Source organism: Sapajus apella, unplaced genomic scaffold, assembly GCF_009761245.1.
Source record: "Sapajus apella isolate SASKATOON/1434 unplaced genomic scaffold, GSC_monkey_1.0 scaffold91, whole genome shotgun sequence".
Taxonomy (NCBI): domain Eukaryota; kingdom Metazoa; phylum Chordata; class Mammalia; order Primates; family Cebidae; genus Sapajus; species Sapajus apella.
The window spans coordinates 7802558-7823779 of NW_022437031.1; the positions used below are offsets into that span (position 1 = coordinate 7802558).

The 21222-nt window shown below is 40.2% G+C and overlaps 1 protein-coding gene and 1 pseudogene across 1 annotated transcript in view; one reads left to right on the plus strand and one right to left on the minus strand.

Moving 5' to 3' along the window:
- Positions 1-21222, minus strand: part of TEX11 (testis expressed 11) — a 325387-nt gene that overhangs the window by 284653 nt on the left and 19512 nt on the right. Inside the window, exon 4 of the mRNA XM_032255765.1 lies at positions 6497-6576. Within this exon, the coding sequence (XP_032111656.1) occupies positions 6497-6576 (80 nt within the window). The remainder of the gene's footprint in view (positions 1-6496; positions 6577-21222) is intronic.
- LOC116534988 lies at positions 3160-3729 on the plus strand (annotated as a pseudogene).

Sequence of the window (21222 nt, forward strand, 5' to 3'; positions counted from 1 at the left end):
CAAGGCAGGCGGATCACTTGAGGTAAGGAGTTTGAGGCCAGCCTGTCCAACACGATGAAACCGCATCTCTACTAAAATTACCAAAACTAGCCAGGCGTGCTGGTGGGCACCTGTAATCCCAGCTACTCGGGAGGCTGAGGCAGGAGAATTGCTTGAACTCGGGAGGCAGAGGTTGCAGTGAGCTGAGATGATGCCACCGCACTCCAGCCTGAACCACAGAGTGAGACTCCTTCTCAAAACAAACAAACAAACAAACAAAAAAGACACATCTTCTAAGGAAACATTAAAAGAAAACATTGAGATAACTTAGATAGAGAAAGTTCTGAGAACTTAATGCTGCACTTGAAGAAAGGTATATGGTAAGCATTAGACTACTTGAGTTCTAGTTTTTAATTCCATCTGCAATAAAATTTGGATTAATCCAACAAATGTTTATTAAGTACCTTTACATTCCAGTCTCACCGAAGGAGCTCACAGTATTGTAACTGGTAGATATCTAAATAAATAGTCAATATGCAAATATCCACAAAAGCTATGGAAGCAGACAAGGACTAAATGAAGATGGAAGACTGAATACATGCTACAGCCCCCTCTTCTGCCATAAATCCTTAGAAATGATAATATATAGAAATATGAATAATGTGTATGGTACATATTTTTTCTTTTTCAATGAGTCCTGGAAAATAAGGGGCATTTTCAACAGACACGAAATTGTGGAGAACCTCTGAAAAACAGACAGCAAATGGGATAAGACAGAAACCCATATCCCGACATGCACAAAAATGCAAAATGTGAAAACGACCCTGGATGTGAACAGTAGGAACATCAGGCAGTCAGCCTCCCCAAGAAAGGTATCTTCCTCACTCCTTTCCAGAAAGGAACAGTGAGTACAATTACTTTGGCTGGACAGAAACAGAGTTCTATGTAGCTGACAACACATAATGAAAAACATCCAGTCCTACCTCTTCATCAGTCACTGGATTCAGGTTATAGTACAAAGTGTGACACAATATTCATAGAGGATTATCGCAGAATTTCAAATCAAATATGAACAAGAATTACCCAACAATTGAGAGAAACCAATGCCATGAAAGGACATCATACTCAACAAACAGAGTATCTGAGAAAATAGAATTGTGAGAGCTAGCAAATGGAAACATACAGAGAATAAAATTATGATCCACAGAGTTAAATAATAGTGACAATCAATAATAAGCCTTTTCAGTTTTCATTATTTGGGATCAACAAAGCCCAAAATGCAAATGTGAGAGGTGACAGAAGGTGGAAAGTTAAAGGGAAAGAGAGGTAGAGAGAATGGAAATATCCTCACAAAGTAGCAAGTGAAGAGATAAACTCCAAATTTGATTTTTAAAAAAGAAATAAAGTTTAAATACATTACTTAGGGCTGAGCATGGTGGGGTGGCTCACACCTATTATCCTAGTACTTTTAGAGGCTGAGGTAAAAGGATGACTTGAGGCCAGGAATTCTAGACTGCCTGAGCAACATAGCAAGACCCTGTCTCTACAAAAAATTTTAAAATTACTTGGGCATGCTAGTGCACACCTGTGGTTCCAGCTACTGCGGAGGCTGAAGCAGGAAGCTCACTTGAGCCTGGGAGGCGGAGGCTGCAGTGAGCCATGATCATGCCACTGCACTCCATCCTGGGTGACAAACAAGATCCTGTCTCAAAAAAAAAAAATGTATATTATTTTAGGCCGGGTGTTGAGGCTCATGCTTGTAATCCCAGCACTTTGGGAGGCCGAGATGGGCGGATTGCTTAAGCTCAGGAGTTCAAGACCAGCCTGGGCAACATGGTGAGACCCCCATCCCTACCAAAAATACAAAAAATTGGCTGGGTATGCTGGTGTGCACCTGTGGTCGCCACTACTTGGGAAGCTGAGGTGGGAGGACCGTTTGAGCCTGGGGTGCCAAGGTTGCAATGAGCCGAGATCATGCCACTATACTCCAGCCTGGGCGACAGAGTGAGACCCTATCTCAAAAAAAAAAAAGTATACTTTTTAAATATATGCATATATACAAAAATTATATATGTGTGTATATATAAATATATATAATTTAAAGATTTGAAAGACAGCCAACAGATAAATTTAAAATAGTATAACAAAAACTGAGAGAGATGGGAGAGGTAACATGATATGAGATAAATCCTCATCCATCATAATAGCAAATAAATAGATCATAAATAAAGCTGATAAATCAAGAATTAGTTATTGGCCAGGTGTGGTGGCTCACGCCTATAACCCTAGCACTTTGGGAAGCCGAGGCAGGCAGATAGCCTGAGCTCAGGAGTTCGAGACCAGCCTGTGCAACATGGCAAAACCCGGTCTCTACTAAAAATACAAAAAAATAGCTGGGCATGGTGGTGCATGCCTGTAGTTCCAGCTACTCGGGAGACTGAGGCACAAGAATCGCTTGAGCATGGAAGGTGGAGGTTGCAGTGAACTGAGATCATGCCACTGCACTCCAGTTTGGGCAACAGAGTGAGAGTCTGTCTCAGAAAAAATAAATAAAGAAAAAAGAATTAGCTATTGTATTTTTTTATTGTATTGTTACTGTTATCTTTATCAGATTTTTTGGTAATGCTTTCAATCCATGGTAGGTTGAATCCAAGGATTCAGAAACATATTGCCTATAAATTATTCTGACAGAAATCAAACCTGAATCAGAACAAGCTTCTAGATCTAAATATCAGTTTACAGAAAACAAGGGTTAGAGGGAACAATGGACTATTAAGTGACACCATGAGGAGGAATCAGAATCCAGAATTTAGAAAAGTCTATAGGACAACCTCATTTCCTCAACAAATAAATCTGTTCAACATAGTTTTTTAAAAAGAGAGAAGAAAACTTGTAGTTTAATTAAAACAGACATATTAACAAAATACAAAGTATGGATTATCTTTGGTATTTTAAGAAACCAATTGGAGAGGGGGTGAAATAACTAGATATTTGATTTGGGGAAATCTTTATTAGGTTTTATCAGGTGTGATAAAGGGAACTATGTTTGCTGAATATAAAAATACATTGTCTTGGGGGACGTGGGGAAGCACTGGGACATGATTACAAGTTTGGGCAGGCCCCATCTGGGAGGGGTTTGAGTGAGTCCAGGACCCCTGACTGCTGAGGAGACATATAAAGATGGGCTTCCGGGAGTCAGGCATAGACTTGATCAAGGTGCCGGCTATTCACCAGAAAAGAATGGTGGCTTTACTAAAGCAAACTGTTGTGCACGCTGTATAGTTCCTCAACCACTCTTCTACATTTAGTGAGGAGAAACTGATAAACCTTTATCTTTGTATCCAGCAAATTGAAACAACTCTCAATATTTTAGATGCAACGTTGTCATCTATACCAGGCCTAGATGATGTTACATTTGAAGTATCTCCTTTAAGTCCCACTAGTGTCACAAATGGATCACATTCTGAAGTCACATCAGAGTAATCACAGCAGGACTGTATACAAGACTCTGGACCACAGGAAAATCAAGTATCAGTAGAAAATATCTTAACTGTAGACAAAGATTCAAGATATGTCTTATATCTCAAAATGGTTCAAATGGGTATACCAGTGATGGCAATAAGAAACAAAATGATATCAGAAGGACTAGATCCAGATCTTCTTGAGAGGTCAGGTGCTCCACTGCCTGATGGCAAAAGTGAAAAAACTGCAGAACAAAGTTCACACAGCGAATCTTCTTTTAGTGACTAAGCTTAATTTTGATAAAAATCACATGTGCATTTGTATTCCAAAATCATAAAACCAACCCAAATGGTATATATATGCAGTGGAATACTATGCAGCCATATAAAGGAATGAATTAACAGTATTTGCAGTGACCTGGATGAGACTGGGGACTATTATTCTAAGTGAAATAACTGAGGAATGGAAAACCAAACATTGTATGTTCTCACTGATATGTGGGAGCTAAGCTATGAGGACACAATGACATAAGAATGATACAATGGACTTCGGAGATTTGGAGGGAAGAGTGGGTGTGGGGCAAGAGATAAAAGACTATAAATATAGTGCTGCGTATACTGCTCAGGTGATGGGTGCACCAAAATCTCACAAATCATCACTAAAGAGCTTATGTAACCAAATACCACCTGTACCCCAATAATTTATGGAAAAATAGAATATAAATAAATAAATAAATGTGCATGTGTAGAGGTACATTTACACTCTATAAGAGACTGGACTCTCTTAGTCATAAAAATATCAAATGGCCACATATACACCACCAAGCATCCTCTATTTTTTAAAAAATAAAGCATTTACAAGCTGAAAAGAATTACATTGTCTTTTTGAAATATGGGCAAAATTATACATTTTGGATTTGCTTCAAAATAATCCAGCGAGTTGGTCACGTGCAGTGGCTCACGCCTGTAATCCCATCACTTTGGGAAGCCAAGGTGGGTGGATCACCTGAGATCAGGAGTTTGTGTCCAGCCTGGCCAACATGGTGAAACCCCGTCTCTACTGGAAATACAAAAATCAGCCAGGTGTGGTGGCACATGCCTGTAATCCCAGCTACTCGAGAGGCTGAGGCAGGAGAATCGCTTGAACCCAGGAGCCAGGGGTTGCAGTGAGCCGAGATCGTGCCACTGCATTCCAGTCTAGGCGACAGAGCAAGACTCCACCTCAAAAAAATAAAAAAAATAATAATAATAATCCAGTAGGACCAGAGGTTTGCTATTCAAGAAGATACAGAAGAAACAAGAGTGGCCATGAGTTGATGATTACTATAGCTGAGTGATGGGTAAACAGAGGGAATCATTGTACTATCTTACCTGTTTTATATATGTTTGAGCTTTTACATAATAAAATATTTTTAAATACTAGGAAAAATATTTTCCCACTTAAAAAAATGTAGTTTCCTCTAAAGAGCAAGAGAGTAGATAGGGCTGGGTGTGGTGGCTCACGCCTGTAATCCCAGCACCTTGGGAGGCTGAGGCAGGTGGATCACTTGAGGTCAGGAGTTCAAGATCAGCCTGGCCAACATGGTGAAACCTCTGTCTCTACTGAAACAAACAAAAAAATACAAAATTAGCTGGGCATGTTGGCACATGCCTGTAATCCCAGTTACTCAGGAGGCTGAGGGAAAAGAACCGCTTGAACCCAGGAGGTGGAGGCTGTGGTGAGCGAAGATCATGCTACTACACTCCAGCCTGGGCAACAGAGTGAGACCCTGTCTCAAAAAAAAAAAAAAAAAGAAAAAAAAAAAAAGAGAGAGAAAGAGAAAGAACAGATAAAGAGCGATGGAGCAGAAAACCACGTTTTATTACTTTCATTAATTTTCCGAACAATTTAATTTGACATAAACATACATTTGTATTTTGGGAGAAGGGGGAAATAAAACTAAAAAATTAATCTGTTAGGCCCAGTGCAGTGGCTCACGCCTGTAATCCCAGCACTTTGGGAGGCCACGGTAGGTGGATCACCTGAGGTCAGGAGTTCAAGACCAGCCTGGCCAACATGATGAAACCCTATCTCTACTAAAAATACAAAAATGAGCTGGGTATGGTGGCACACCGCTGTAATCCCAGCTACTCAGGAGGTTGAGGCAGGAGAATAGCTTGAACCTAGGAGGTGGGGGTTGCAGTGAGCCCAGATGGCACCGCTTCATTCCTGCCAGGGCTACAGAGCAAGACTCCATCTCAAAATTTAAAAGATTAATCTTTTAAATAATAGAAATATAAGAGGAAGACTTCCACTATCAGCCATGAGGGAATAGCTCAATTCAAACTGACCATCCCACTCTAAACAACCCTAAAAGCTGTACAAAATATAACTGTGTGAAGGCATTGGAGTGGCTACAATCTTTGAAAGAAGGAAAACACACAAGGTGAACCCTGAGTTCAACTCAGTTTTATCATATTATATATGATACAAGATTTATCAGACTACTGTCATAGAATTTTACATGAACAAATTCTACCACTATGTGTTTATAGTTTACAAAGCATTTTTCACAAAAACTCTAATTTTAACTCAGTAACACTGTAAGGTAGATATTACTATTTTCAGTTTACAAATGAGAAAACTAAGTAATCTTCCAATGTCACATAGCTAGTAAGCAGCAGACCTAACCTAGGTCTTCAGGCTTCAAATCCTGTACTCTTTTCCTTATTTACTTAGTGTTTCAAATTTTTCATTAGAAAAACTCATTTAGAACTAATACCATTACCTTAGATGAAGAAACAGTTACTCTATCAAGTGAGAGGTGAGAAAAGTAAAAAATAAATCATCAACCCAGAATGGTAAGTTCAGCATTTGGTTCACTAAACCACTGTAATAACCACAGTATTCTGAGAACTTTAACTGTAGTAAATATATCATTATAAAAGGAACACCAACAAAAAAGGATAGCACTAAAAGATTCAACCCCCTTCCAGTTTCATACTAACTTTAACCATTTTCATAGAAGTAGCGACCATCTCATTGCATCTCCATTTTCTCCTAAATTAAGACTTACCATAATGAGTCGTTGAATACCTTGTTCTGAGGCAAATGAGGCTTCACACATACTGAGCAACTTGCAGGCAACATAATGTACTGCAAAACAGTAATTAAACAACCATAAACACAAAACATTCATTCTCCTTTTATATACACCAACAAATAGAAAAGATTGAAAGGAAGCCAGTTTTGTTGTTATTAAAAATAAAAATTATAAAGCCCTTTTTAAAAAATGAATTTTCAAAAGAAAATGACCTGAAACTTATTATAAGAATCATTTACTGAATGCTTCAGTAAAAGATTTATTTATTTTAATTGTACTTTGGGCTCTGGGGTGAATGTGTACATCCTGCAGGATTGCTGCATAGGTACATACATGGCACGTTGGTTTGTTGACTCCATCCCCCCATCTCCTACATCAGGCATTTCTCCCGGTGTTATCCCTCCCCATCCTCCCCCGACCCCCCCGTCCCTCCCCTCCACTCCCCTCCACCCTCCCACCTAGCCCTGTGAGTGTTGTTCCCTTCCCTGTGCCCAAGTGCTCTCATTGTTGATCAACCGCCTATGAGTGAAAATATGCAGTGTTTGGTTTTCTGTTCTTGTGTCAGTTTGCTCAGAATGATGGTTTCTAGGTTCATCCATGTCCCCACAAAGGACACGAACTCGTCGTTTTTTATGGCTGCATAGTATTTCATGGTGTAGATGTGTTACATTTTCTTTGTCCAGTCTACCATTGATGGGCATTTGGGTTGGTTCCAGGTCTTTGCTATTGTAAACAGCACCACAATGAACATATGTGTGCATGTGTCTTCATGATAGAATGATTTATAATCCTTTGGGTATATACCGAGCAATGGGATTGCTGGGTCAGATGGAATTTCTATTTCTATGTCCTTGAGGAATCGCCACACTGTCTTCCACAATGGTTGAACTAATTTACACTCCCACCAACAGTGTAAAAGTGTTCCTATTTCTCCACATCCTCTCCAGCATCTGTTGTCTCCAGATTTTTTAATGATCACCATTCTAACTGGCGTGAGATGGTATCTCAATGTGGTTTTGATTTGCATTTCTCTAATGACCAATCATGATGAGCATTTTTTCATATGTTTGTTGGCCGCATAAATGTCTTCCTTTGAAAAGTGTCTGTTCATCTTCTTTGCCCACTTTCAAATGGGTTTGTTTGTTTGTTCCTGTTTATTTATTTTTGAGACAGAGTCTCGCTGGAGTGCAGTGGTGCACGATCTTGGTCCACTGTAGCCTCCACCTCTGGGTTCCAATGATTCTCCTGCTTCAGCTTCCAGAGTAGCTGGGATTACAGGCCTGCGCAACCATGCACACCTAATTTTTGTATTTTTAGTAGAGATGGGGACTCACCATGTTGGCCAAGCTAGTCTCGAACTCCTGACCTTAAGTGATTCACCCACCTCGGCCTTCCAAAGTGCTGGGATTACAGGCATGACCAACTGTACCCAGCCCAGAGAGATATTTAATACTTAATTTTAATTTCTTCAGGTCTTAAGTCCCAAAGACTCACTAAAAATACCTGATTCCACATGATGCTCTTGTGTATACCATGTTAACAAAAGAATAATTCTAAATTCAATTGACTTAAAGCTATTCAACATCTGACAAAATCTCTGGAAATCAGAATAGTTTTAGATTTTTCTCCTAAAATGTGAAACATTCTAAATATATATATATTTTTTTTTCTGTAGAGAGGGGGTCTCACTGTGTCACTCGCCCAAGGTGGAGTATAGTGGCATGATCATAGCTCACTGCAGCCTCAAATACCTGGGCTCAAGCAATTCTCCCACCTCAGCCTCCCAAAGCGCTAGGATTATGGGTGTGAGCTACCACACTTGGTCTAAATATACTCTTTTCTGTAGATGTAATAACAGTTCTAAAAGTATAATTTAGAAAATACAGACAACTTCATTATATAACTCATTTTCCCTGAAAACAGGGAAGTTTGCATAATTATAACATCTATTTCTCTAGTTTATTTCAGCGTAAAACATACCCAAGTTTTAAAAAGCAGCTGTGCAAATAACTGAGCTAGTCACCTTTATGTTGGATGTCAGCAGCCATTTTACCTATGCTAACACCATTTCTGATTAATAGTCCATTGAAAAAGAGATTTGCTCAGCTGAAATTACAGGGTAACTGAAATGGTCAGATTTGTATAATCTATTCATCACTTAACAAAATTAACTTCTTCTAAAAAACACTTTTGGTAAAATAATTACTAATCATTTATTTATATTGACTTGAATTTCCAGTTTTGAAAAATTTTGAAAATGTTTCCTTATGGCTGGGCACAGCGGCTCATACCTGTAATCCCAGTGCTCTAAGAGGCTGAGGTGGGTTAATCACCTGAGCTCAGGAGTTCAAGACTCACCTGACCAACATGGTGTAACCTTGTCTCTACTATAAATGCAAAAAAAATTAGCTGAGAGTGATGGTGCATGCCTGTAATACCAGCTACTCTAGGGAGACTGAGGCAGCAGAATCTCTTGAACCTGGGAGCCAGAAGTTGCAGTGAGCTGAGATCATGCCATTGCACTCCAGCCTGGGCAACAAGAACACAAGTCCAACTCAAAAAAAAAAAAAAAAAAAAGAAGAAGAAGAAGAGGGGAAGATGAACCGGGCAGAACTCAACACAGTGTGGCAAAGCAGCAATGGTCAGACTGCCTCTCTAGAGTCCTCCTCACTGAGCAGGGCATCTCTGAAAGAAAGACAGAAGCCCCAGTCAGGGGCTTATAGATAAAACTCCCATCTCCCTGGGACAGAGCACCTGGAGGAAGGGGCGTCTATGGGTGCAGCTTCAGCAGACTTAAACTTTCCTGCCTGCTGGTTCTGAAGAGAGCAGCTGATCCTCAAAAGGAGGATTTTCCCAGCACAGCACTACAGCTCTACTAAGGGTCAGACTGCCTTCTAAAGTAGGTCCTGGACCCCCATGCCTCCTGAATGGAAGAGACCTCCCAACAGGGGACAAAAGAAACCTCATACAGAACAGCTCCAGCTGGCTTCAGGCCCGTGCCCCCCGGGGATGAAGTTTCCAGAGGAAGGAGCAGGCAGCAATCTTTGCTGTTCTGGAGCCTCCACTGGTGATACCCAGGTAAACAGGTTCTGGAGTGAACCTCCAGCAAACTACAGCAGACCTGTAGCAGAGGGGCCCAAATCATAGAAGAAAAACTAACGAACGGAGAGCAACAACATCAATATCCTTTTGGACCACCATACAAAAACCCCATCCAAAGATCATCAGCCTCAAAGATCAGAGGTAGATAAATCCACGAAGATGACAAAAAACCAGCACAAAAATGCTGAAAATTCCAAAAACCAGAATGCCTCTTCTCCTTCAAATGATTGCAACTCCTCTCCAGCAAAAGCACAAAACTGAACGGAGAATGAGTTTGACAAATTGATAGAAGTAGGCTTCAGAAGATGGGTAATAAAAACTTCTCGGAGCTAAACGAGCATGTTCTATCCAATATAAGGAAGCTAAGAACTTTGATAAGAGGTTACAGGAAATACTAACTAGAATAACCAGTATAGAGAGGAACATAAATGACCTGATGGAGCTGAAAAACAGCAAGAGAACTTTGTGAAGCATTCACAAGTATCAATAGCTGAATTGATCAAGCAGAGGAAAGGATATCAGAGATTGAAGATCAACTTACTGAAATAAGGCATGAAGGCAAGATTATAGAAAAAAGAGTGGAAAGGAATAAACAAAGCCTCCAATAAATATTGGACTATGTGAAAAGACCAAACCTACGATTGATTGCTGTACCTGAAAGTGACAAGGAGAATGGATCCACATTGGAAAACACACTTCAGGATATTATCCAGGAGAAATTGCCAAACCTAGCAAGATAGGCAAACATTCAAATTCAGGAAATATGCAGAACACCACTAAGATACTCCACGAGAAGAGCAGCCCCAAGACAAATAATTGTCAGATTCTCGAAGGCTGAAATGAAGGAAAACACGTTAAGGGCAGCCAGAGAGAAAGGTCAGGTTACCCACAAAGAGAAACCCATCAGATAACAGCAGATCTCTCTGCAGAAACCCTAAAAACCAGAAGAGAGTGGGGGCCAATATTCAACATTTATAAATAAACAAATTTTCAACCCAGAATTTCACATCCAGCCAAACTAAGCTTTATAAGAGAAAGAGAAATAAAATCCTTTCCAGACAAACAAATGCTAAGGAATTTTGTCACCACCAGACCTGTCTTACAAGAGCTCCTGAAGGAAGCTCTAGACATGGAAAGGAAAAACCAGTACCAGCCACAGCAAAAACACACAAAACTATAAAGATCAATGACACTATGAAGAAACTGCATCAACTAATGAGCAAAATAACCAGCTAGCATCATGATAACAGGATCAAATTCACACATAACAGTATTAACCTTAAATGTAAAAGGGCTAAATGCCCCAATTAAAAGACACAGGCTGGCAAATTGGATAAAGAGTCAAGACCCAACAGTGTCCTGTATTCAGGAGACCCATCTCACTTGCAAAGACACACGAAGGCTCAAAATAAAAGGATGCAGGAATATTTACCAAGCAAATGGAAAGCAAAAAAAAAAAAAAAAAAAGCAGGGTTACAATTCTAGTCTCTGATAAAACAGACTTTAAACCAACAAAGATCAAAAAAGACAAAGAAGGGCAATAAATAATGATAAAGGGGTCAATGCAAAAAGAAGAGCTAACTATTCTAAATATATATGCACCCAATACAGGAGCAGCTAGATTCATAAAGCAAGCTCTTAAAGACCTACAAAGACACTTAGACTCCCATACAAAAATAGTGGGAGACTAACACACCACTGTCAATGTTAGACAGGTCAATGAGACAGAAAATTAACAAGGATATTCAGGACTTGAACTTAGCTCTGGACTAAGTGGACCTAATAGACATCTACAGAACATTCCACCTTAAATCAACAGAATATACATTCTTCTCAGCACCACAGAGCACTTATTCTAAAATCAATCACATAATTCAAAGTAAAACACTCTTCAGCAAATGCAAAAGAATGGAAATCATAGCGGTCTCTCAGACCACAGTGCAATCAAATTAGAATTTGAGATTAAGAAACTCACTCAAAACCACACAACTACATGGAAATTGGATAACCTGCTCTTGAATGACTACTGGGTAAATAACTAAATTAAGACAAAAATAATGAAGTCCTTTGAAACCAATGAGAACAAAGAGAGAACATACCAGAATCTCTGGGACATGGCTAAAGCACTGTTAAGAGGGAAATCTATAGAACTAAATGCCCACATCATAAAACTGGAAAGATCTGAAATCAACACTTTACCATCAAAATAAAAGGAACTAGAAAAGCAAGAGCAAACAAATTCAAAAGCTAGTGGAAAACAAGAACTAACTAAGATCAGAGCAGAACTCAAGGACATAAGACAAAGAAAATCCTTCAAAAAATCAATGAGTCCAGGAGCTGGTTTTTTGAAAAGATTAGACCACTAGCTGGACTAATAAAGAAGAAAAAAGAGAAAAATCAAATAGACAATAAAAATGATAAAGGGGATATCACCACTGATCCCACAGAAATACAAACTACCATCAGAAAATACTATAAATACCTCCATGCAAATATACTAGAAAATCTAGAAGAAATGGATAAATTCCTGGACACATACACTCTCCCAAAGACTAAACCAGAAAGAAGTCGAATCCCTCAATAGACGAACAACAAGTTGTGAAATTTAGGCAGTAATTAATACCCTACGAACGAAAAAAATCCCGTGGCCAAACTGATTCATGGCTGAATTCTACCAGAGGCACAAAGAGGAGTGGGCATCATTCCTTCTGAAACTATACCAAACAAGAGAAAAACAGGGGCTCTTCCCTAACTCATTTTATGAGGCCAGCATCATCCTGATACCAAAAACCTGGCAGAGACGCAGCCAAAAAAAAAAAAAAAGAATGAAAGAAAGAAAATTTCAGGCCAATATCCCTGATGAATATCGATGCAAAAATCCCCAATAAAATACTGGTAAACCAATTCCAGCAGCACATCAAAAAGCTTATCTACCATGATCAAGTCAGCTTCATCCCTTGGATGCAAGATTGGTTCAACATATGCAAATCAATAAACATAATCCATCAAATAAACAGAACCAATGACAAAAACCACATGATTATCACAATAGATGCAGAAAAGGCCTTCAATGAAATTTAATACCCCTTCCTGCTAAAAGCTGTCATATCAGGCCGGGCGCGGTGGCTCAAGCTTGTAATCCCAGCACTTTGGGAGGCCGAGGCGGGGGGATCACGAGGTCAAGAGATCAAGACCATCCTGGTCAACATGGTGAAACCCCGTCTCTACTAAAAATACAAAAAATTAGCTGGGCATGGTGGCGCGTGCCTGTAGTCCCAGCTACTCAGGAGGCTGAGGCAGGAGAATTGCCTGAACCCAGGAGGTGGAGGTTGCGGTGAGCCGAGAACGCACCATTGCACTGCAGCCTGGGTAACAAGAGCGAAACTCCGTCTCAAAAAAAATAAAAATAAAAAAAAAAATAAAAGCTGTCATATCTCAAATTAATAAGAGCTATTTATGACAAACCCATAGCCAATATCATACTGAATGGGCAAAAGCTGGAAGCATTCCCTTTGAAAACTGGCACATGATAAGGATGCCCTCTCTCACCACTCCTATTTAACACAGTATTGGAAGTTCTGGCCAAAGAAACCAGGCAAGAGAAGGAAATAAAGGATATTCAAATAGGAAGAGAGGAAGTAAAACTGTCTCTGTTTGCAAATGACATGAATATATGTTTAGAAAACCCCATCAGCTCAGCCCAAAAACTCCTTAAGCTGGTAAGCAACTTCAGCAAAGTCTCAGGATACAAAATCAATGTGCAAAAATCACAAGCATTCCTATACACAAATAATAGACAAGCAGAGAGCCAAATCATGAGTGAACTCTCATTCACAATTGCTACAAAGAAAATAAAACACCTAGGAATACAACTTACAAGGCATGTGAAGGATCTCTTCAAGGAGAACTACAAAACACTGTTCAAGCAAATAAGAGAGGATACAAACAAATGGCAAGAAATTCCATGCTCATGGATAGGAGGAATCAATATTGTAAAAATGACCACACTGCCCAAAGTAATTTATAGATTCAGTGCTATTCCTATTGAGCTACCATTGATTTTCTTTACAGGATTAGAAAAAAACTACCTTAAATTTCACATGGAGCCAAAAAAGAGCCCGTATAGCCAAGGTAATCCTAAGCAAAAAGAATAAAGCTGGAGGCATCATGCTACCTGACTTCAAACTACACTACAACTATAAAGTAAACAAAACAGCATGGTACTGGTACCGAAACAGATATATAGACCAATAAAACAGAACACAGGCCTCAGAAATAACACAACACATCTACAACCATCTGATCTTCAACAAACTTGACAAAATCAAGCATTACTTATTTAATAAATGGTGTTGGGAAAACTGGCTAGCCATATGCAGAAAACAGAAACTGGACCCCTTCCTTAAACCTTATACAAAAATTAACTCGGCTGGGGACAGTGGCTCACTCCTGTAATTCCAGCACTTTGGGAGGCTGAGGCAGGTGGATTGCGAGGTCAAGAGGTGGAGACCAGCCTGGCCAACATGGTGAAACCCCATCTCTACTAAAAATACAAAAATTAGCCAGGCGTTTGGCATGCACCTGTAGTCCCAGCTACTCGGGAGGCTGAGGTGGAAGAATTGCTTGAACCCGGGAGGCAGAGGTTGCAGTGAGCCGAGACTGCACCACTGTGCTCCAGCCTGGTGACAGAACAATACTCCGTATCAAAAAAAAAAAAAAAAAAAAAAGAAAAAAAAAGGAGGGATCCAAGGTGGCCAATTAGGAGCAGCTCAGGATTGCAGCTCCCAGCCAAAGCACGGAGGGTGAGTGGACGCTGCATTTCCAGACAGATTTTTATTGCCCACAGACGAGGAGATTCCCAGGCAGAGGAGCACCGCCGGTCACCAGCCTGGCTGGTTTAGCCGGTGCAGCTGTTTTCGCCGGTGCAGCTGTTTTGCCGGTGCCCTCGCATGGCGGTTCTCCATACAAAAATACACAGGTCCCGGTGCCGTTTTAGCTGGTGATTGGAGCTCCTGGGAGACAGAGTTGCCCTTTCAACTGATTAAAAAAAGACTGATTAAAATGAGAAGCCAGGCCAGGAGATTCCTGGGCAAAAAAAGCACCACGAATCTCACTGCGGCTGTTTCAGCTGGCACAGTGGGTTACCACAAGGGAAATCACACATATCCTGGCACCTTTTCAACAGGCAACTGGAACACCTGGGAGACAGAGTCAACCATTCAACTGAAAACAAAAAACAAAAAACAAAAAACGGCTCTCAGACAGGGAGCCAGGTGATCAGGCTCAGCTGTTCCCACCCCCACAAAAAAACAGCAATCGGAAATGCTCTCAATTGAGAGTTTCACAGCAAGCACAATTGAACCCTGTACAGTCCAGCTCTGGAGGGGAGGGGCGTCCGCCATTACCAAGGCAGTCCACCACTACGGAGGTAGTTTGCCATTGCTGAGGCAGCACGCCATTGCCAAGGAAGCCTGCCATTACAGAGAGAGTCCGCAATTATAGAGGTGGGCTGCCATTGTAGAGGCAGTTCAAACTCCACCCGTATAAAAAGGACTACAGGGAAGTTCACACGACAGCTGGGTGGAGCCCAGAGCAGCTCAGCAAGCCTCTACAAGCAGACAGTGACTAAGCTGCCTCCTCACTGCGCAGAGAAGCCCTGAAAAAAAGCAGCAGAACAAAAGAAACTCATAAATAAAGCACTAACTGCCTGGGACAGAGCACCTGGGAAAAAAACAAAAGGCGGGGGGGGGGTTATGAGTTCTCTGGCAGTACACTTAAACGTACCTGCTCAGCAGCTCTGAATGAACAACGGAGCTCACAGCTCAGCTCTTGAGCTCCTATAAAGGACAGATTGACTGCCGAAGCAGCTCCCGGAACCCCATATATCCAAAGAGTCACCTCATAATGGAGAGCTCAGACTGACATCTGGCGGGTATCCTTCTGGGACAAAGACAGCAGAAGAAGAAACTAGCAGCAACCCTTACTGTTCTGCAGCCGCTGCAGGTGATCCCCAGGCAAACAGGGTATGGAGTGGACTTAAGCAGACCTACAGCAGAGGGGCCAGACTGTCAGAAGGAAAACTAAGAGACAGAAAGAAAAAACTTCATCATCAACAAACTGGACATCCACTCAGAGACCCAATCTGAAAGTCAACAACTTCAAAGACGACAGGTGGATAAATCCAGAAAGATGGGAAGAAACCAGCACAAAAAGGATAAAAACACCCAAAACCAGAACATCTCTCCTCCTACAAGGGATAACAACTCCTCACCAGCAAGGGAACAAGGCTGGATGGAGAATGAGTGTGATGAATTGACAGAATCAGGCTTCAGAAGGTGAGTAATAAGAAACTTCTGTGAGCTAAAAGAACATGTTCTAACCCAATGCAAAGAAACTAAGAACCTTGAAAAAAGATTTGACGAAATGCTAACAAGAATAAACAACTGAGAGAGGAATATAAGTGAATTGATGGAACTGAAAAACACAACACGAGAACTTCGTGAAGCATACAAAAGTTTCAACAGCCAAACTGACCAAGCAGAAGAAAGGAAGTCAGAGGTCGAAGATCAACTCAATGAAATAAAATGAGAAGGCAAGATTAGAGAAAAAAGGGTAAAAAAGAATGAACAAAGTCTCCAAGAAATATGGGACTATGTGAAAAGACCTAATCTACATTTGATAGGTGTACCTGAATACGATGGAGAGAACGAATCCAAGCTGGAAAATACTCTTCAGGATATTATCCAGGAAAACTTCCCAAACCTAGCAAGGCAGACCAATATTCAAGTCCAGGAAATACAGAGAACACCACAAAGATATTCCTCAAGAAGAGCAATCCCAAGGCACATAATCATCAGATTCACCAGGGTTGGAATGAAGGAGATAATGCTAAGGGCAGCCAGAGAGAAAGGTTGGGTTACCCACAAAGGGAAGCCCATCAGACTCACAGCAGATCTCTCAGCAGAAACCCTATAAGCCAGAAGAGAGTGGGGGCCGATATTCAACATCCTTAAAGAAAAGAACTTTCAACCCAGAATCTCCTATCCAGCCAAACTAAGCTTCATAAGTGAAGGAAAAATAAAATCCTTTGCGAACAAGCAAGTACTCAGAGATTTCATCACCACCAGGCCTGCTTTACTAGAGCTCCTGAAAGAGGCACTAAACATAGTAAGGAACAACCAGTTAACAGCCAATCCAAAAACATACCAAGTGGTAAAGAACATCAACACAATGAAAAAACTGCATCAACTAATGGGCAAAACAGCCAGCTAGCATCAAAATGGCAGGATCGAATTCACAGGTAACAATATTAACCCTAAATGTAAATGGGCTAAATGACCCAATCAAAAGACACAGACTGGCAAACTGGATAAAAAGCCAAAACCCATCAGTGTGCTGTATCCAGAAAACCCATCTCACATGCAAGGATACACAAAGGCTCAAAATAAAGGGATGGAGGAAGATTTACCAAGCAAATGGAAAGAAAAAAAAAAAGCAGGAGTTGCAATCCTAGTCTCTGATAAAATAGACTTTAAACCAACAAAGATCAAAAGAGACAAAGAAGGACATTACATAATGGTAAAAGGGTCAATGTAACGAGAAGAGCTAATGATCCTAAATATATACGCACGCAATACAGGAGCACCCAGATACATAAGGCAAGCTCTTAATGACTTAACAAAGAAACTTAAGCTCCCATACAATAATAGTGGGAGACTTTAACACCCCATTGTCAATATTAGACAGATCAACCACACAGAAAATTAACAAGGATATCCAGGACTTGAACTCAGACCTGGAACAAGCAAACCAAATAGGCATTTACAGAACTCTCCACCCCAAATCCACAGAATATACATTCTTCTCAGGACCACATCGTACGTACCCTAAAATTGACCACATAATTGAAGTAAATCACTCCTCAGCAAATGCAAAAGAACGGAAATCATAACAAACAGTCTCGCAGATCACAGTGCAATCGAATTAAAACTCAGAATTCAGAAACTAACTCAGAACCATACAGCTTCATGGAAACTGAACAACTGGCTCTTGAATGTTGACTGGATAAACAATGAAATTAAGGCAGAAATAAAGGTGTTCTTCGAAACCAACAAGAACGAAGACACAACATACCAGAATCTCTGCGACACATTTAAAGCAGTCTCTAGAGGAAAATATACAGCAATAAATGCCCACATGAGAAGCAAGGAGAGATCAAAAATCGACACCCTATCATCAAAATTGAAAGAGCTAAAGGAGCAAGATCAAAAAACTAAAAACCTAGCAGAAGACAGGAAATAACTAAGATCAGAGCAGAATTGAAAGAGATAGAGACACAAAAAAAGTTCAAAAAATCAATAAACCCAGGAGCTGGTTTTTCAAAAAGATCAACAAAATAGACCACTAGCCACATTAATAAAAAAGAAAAGAGAGAATAATCAAATAGATGCAATAAAAAACGATAAAGGGGATATCACCACAGATTCCACAGAAACACAAACCATTATCAGAGATTATTACAAACAACTCTATGCACATAAACTAGTAAACCTGGAAGAAATGAATAAATTCTTGGACACTTGCATCCTCCCAAGCCTAAACCAGGAAGAAGTTGAAAACCTGAACAGACCAATAACAAGGTCTGAAGTTGAGGCAGCAATAAAGAGCCTACTACACAAAAAAAGCCCAGGTCCACATCAGTTTGCCGCTGAATTCTACCAGACATACAAAGAGGAGCTGGTACCATTCCTTCTGAAACTATTAGAAACAATCCAGAAAGAGGAAATGTTTCCCAAATCATTTTATGAGACCAACATCATCCTGATACCAAAACCCGGCAGAGACTCAAGAAGAAAAGAAAACTTCAGGCCAATATCCATGATGAACATAGGTGCAAAAATCTTCCATAAACTACTGGCAAACCGATTGCAACAGCACATCAAAACGCTTATCCACAATGATCAAGTAGGATTCATCCTGGGGATGCAAGGCTGGTTCAACATACGCAAGTCTATAAACGTAATTCACCACATAAACAGAACCAAAGACAAAAACCACGATTATCTCCATTGATGCAGAGAAAGCCTTTGACAAAATTCAACAGCCCTTTATGCTAAAAACCATCAATAAACTAGGTATTGATGGAACGTATCTCAAAACAATAAAAGCTATTCACGACAAACCAACAGCCAATATCATACTGAATGGGCAAAAACTGGAAGCATTCCCTTTGAAATGTGGCACCAGACAAGGATGCCCTCTGTCACCACTCCTATTCAATATAGTATTGGAAGTTCTAGCCAGAGCATTCAGGAAAGAAAAGGAAATAAATGGTATTCAATTAGGAAAGGAGGAAGTCAAATTGTCTCTATTTGCAGACGACATGATTGTATATCTAGAAGACCCCATCGTCTCAGCCCAAAATCACCTGAAACTGATAGGCAAATTCAGTAAAGTCTCAGGATACAAAATCAATGTGCAAAAATCACAGGCATTCCTATACACCAATAACAGACTTAAAGAGAGCCAAATCAAGAAAGAACTGCCATTCGCAATTGCCACAAAGAGAATAAAACACCTAGGAATACAACTAACAAGGAACGTAAAGGATGTCTTCAAGGAGAACTACAAACCACTGCTCAACTAAATAAGAGAGGACACAAACAGATGGAGAAACATTCCATGTTCATGGTTAGAAGAATCAATATCATGAAAATGGCCATACTGCCCAAAGTAATTTACAGATTCAACATTATCCCCATCAAGCTACCAATCACCTTCTTCACAGAACTGGAAAAAAAACACCTTAAGCTTCATATGGAACCAAAACAGAGCCTGCATAGCCAAGTCAATTCTAAGTAAAAAGAACAAAGTGGGAGGCATCACACTATCGGACTTCAAACTATACTACAAGGCTAAAGTAATCAAAACAGCATGGTATTGGTACCAAAACAGAGATATAGACCAATGGAACAGAACAGAGGCCTCGGAGGCAACACAACACATCTATAACCATCCGATCTTTGATGAACCTGAAAAAAACAATCAATGGGGAAAGATTCCATGTTTAATAAATGGTGTTGGGAAAACTGGCTAGCCACGTGCAGAAAGCAGAAACTGAACCCTTTCCTGACACCGTACACTAAAATGAACTCCAGATGGATTAAAGACTTAAACATAAGACCTAACACCATAAAAACCCTAGAAGAAAATCTAGGCAACACCATTCAGGACATAGGCGTAGGCAAGGACTTCATGACCAAACACCAAAAGCATTGGCAACAAAAGCCAAAATAGACAAATGGGACCTGATCAAACTCCACAGCTTCTGCATGGCAAAAGAAACAGTCATTAGAGTGAATCGGCAACCAACAGAATGGGAACAAATTTTTGCAGTCTACCCATCTGACAAAGGGCTGATATCCAGAATTTACAAAGAACTAAAACAGAATTACAAGAAAAAAACAAACAAGAACATTCAAAAGTGGGTGAAGGATACGAACAGACACTTTACAAAAGAAGACATATATGAGGCCAACGAACATGAAAAAAAAGCTTATCATCACTGGTCATTATAGATATGCAAAATAAAACCACAATGAGATACCATCTCACACCAGTTAGAATGGTGATCATTAAAAAATCAGGAAACAGCAGAGGGCAAGGATGCAGAGAAAGAGGAATGCTTTTACACTGTTGGTGGGAGTGTATATTAGTTCAACCATTGTGGAAGACAGTGTGGTGATTCCTCAAGGATCTAGAACCAGAAATACCATTCGACCCAGCAATTCCATTACTGAGTATATACCCAAAGGTTTATAAATCATTGTACTATAAAGACACAGGCACACGTATGTTTATTGCAGCACTATTTACAATAGCAAAGACTTGGAACCAACCCAAATGCCCATCAATGATAGGCTGGATAAAGAAAATGTGGCACATATACACTATGGAATACTCTGCAGTCATAAAAAAGAATGAGTTCATATCTTTTGTAGAGACATGAATGAAACTGGAAACCATTATCTTCAGCAAACTAATGCAGGAACAGAAAACCAAACACCAAATGTTCTCACTTATAAGTGGGAGTTGAACAGTAAGAACACATGGACACAGGGAGGGGAACATCACACACTGGGGCCTGTCAGGGGGATGGGGAGTCAGAGGAGGGAGAGCATTAGAACAAATACCTAATGCATTTGGGGCTTAAAACCTAGATGACGGGTTGATAGGTGCAGCAAACCACCATGGCACATGTATACCTATGTAACAAACCTGCGCGTTCTGCACATGTATCCCAGAACTTAAAGTAAAATAAAATAAAATAAATAAAAATAAAATGTTCCCCTTCTTTATTTCAAAGTTCCAAAGTTTGCTAATCCTTCAATAATTTCAGACTCTGATCTCTCAATTATTTCCCCTTTCTGTCTTTTTTTTTTCTTTTGAGACAGTCTCACTCTGTTACCTAGGCTAGAGTGCAGTAGCACGATCTTAGCTCACTGCAACCTTTGCCTCCGAGGTTCAAGCAATTCTTCTGCCTCAACCTCCTGAGTAGCAGAAATTACAGGTGTATGCCACCATCTCTGGCTAATTTT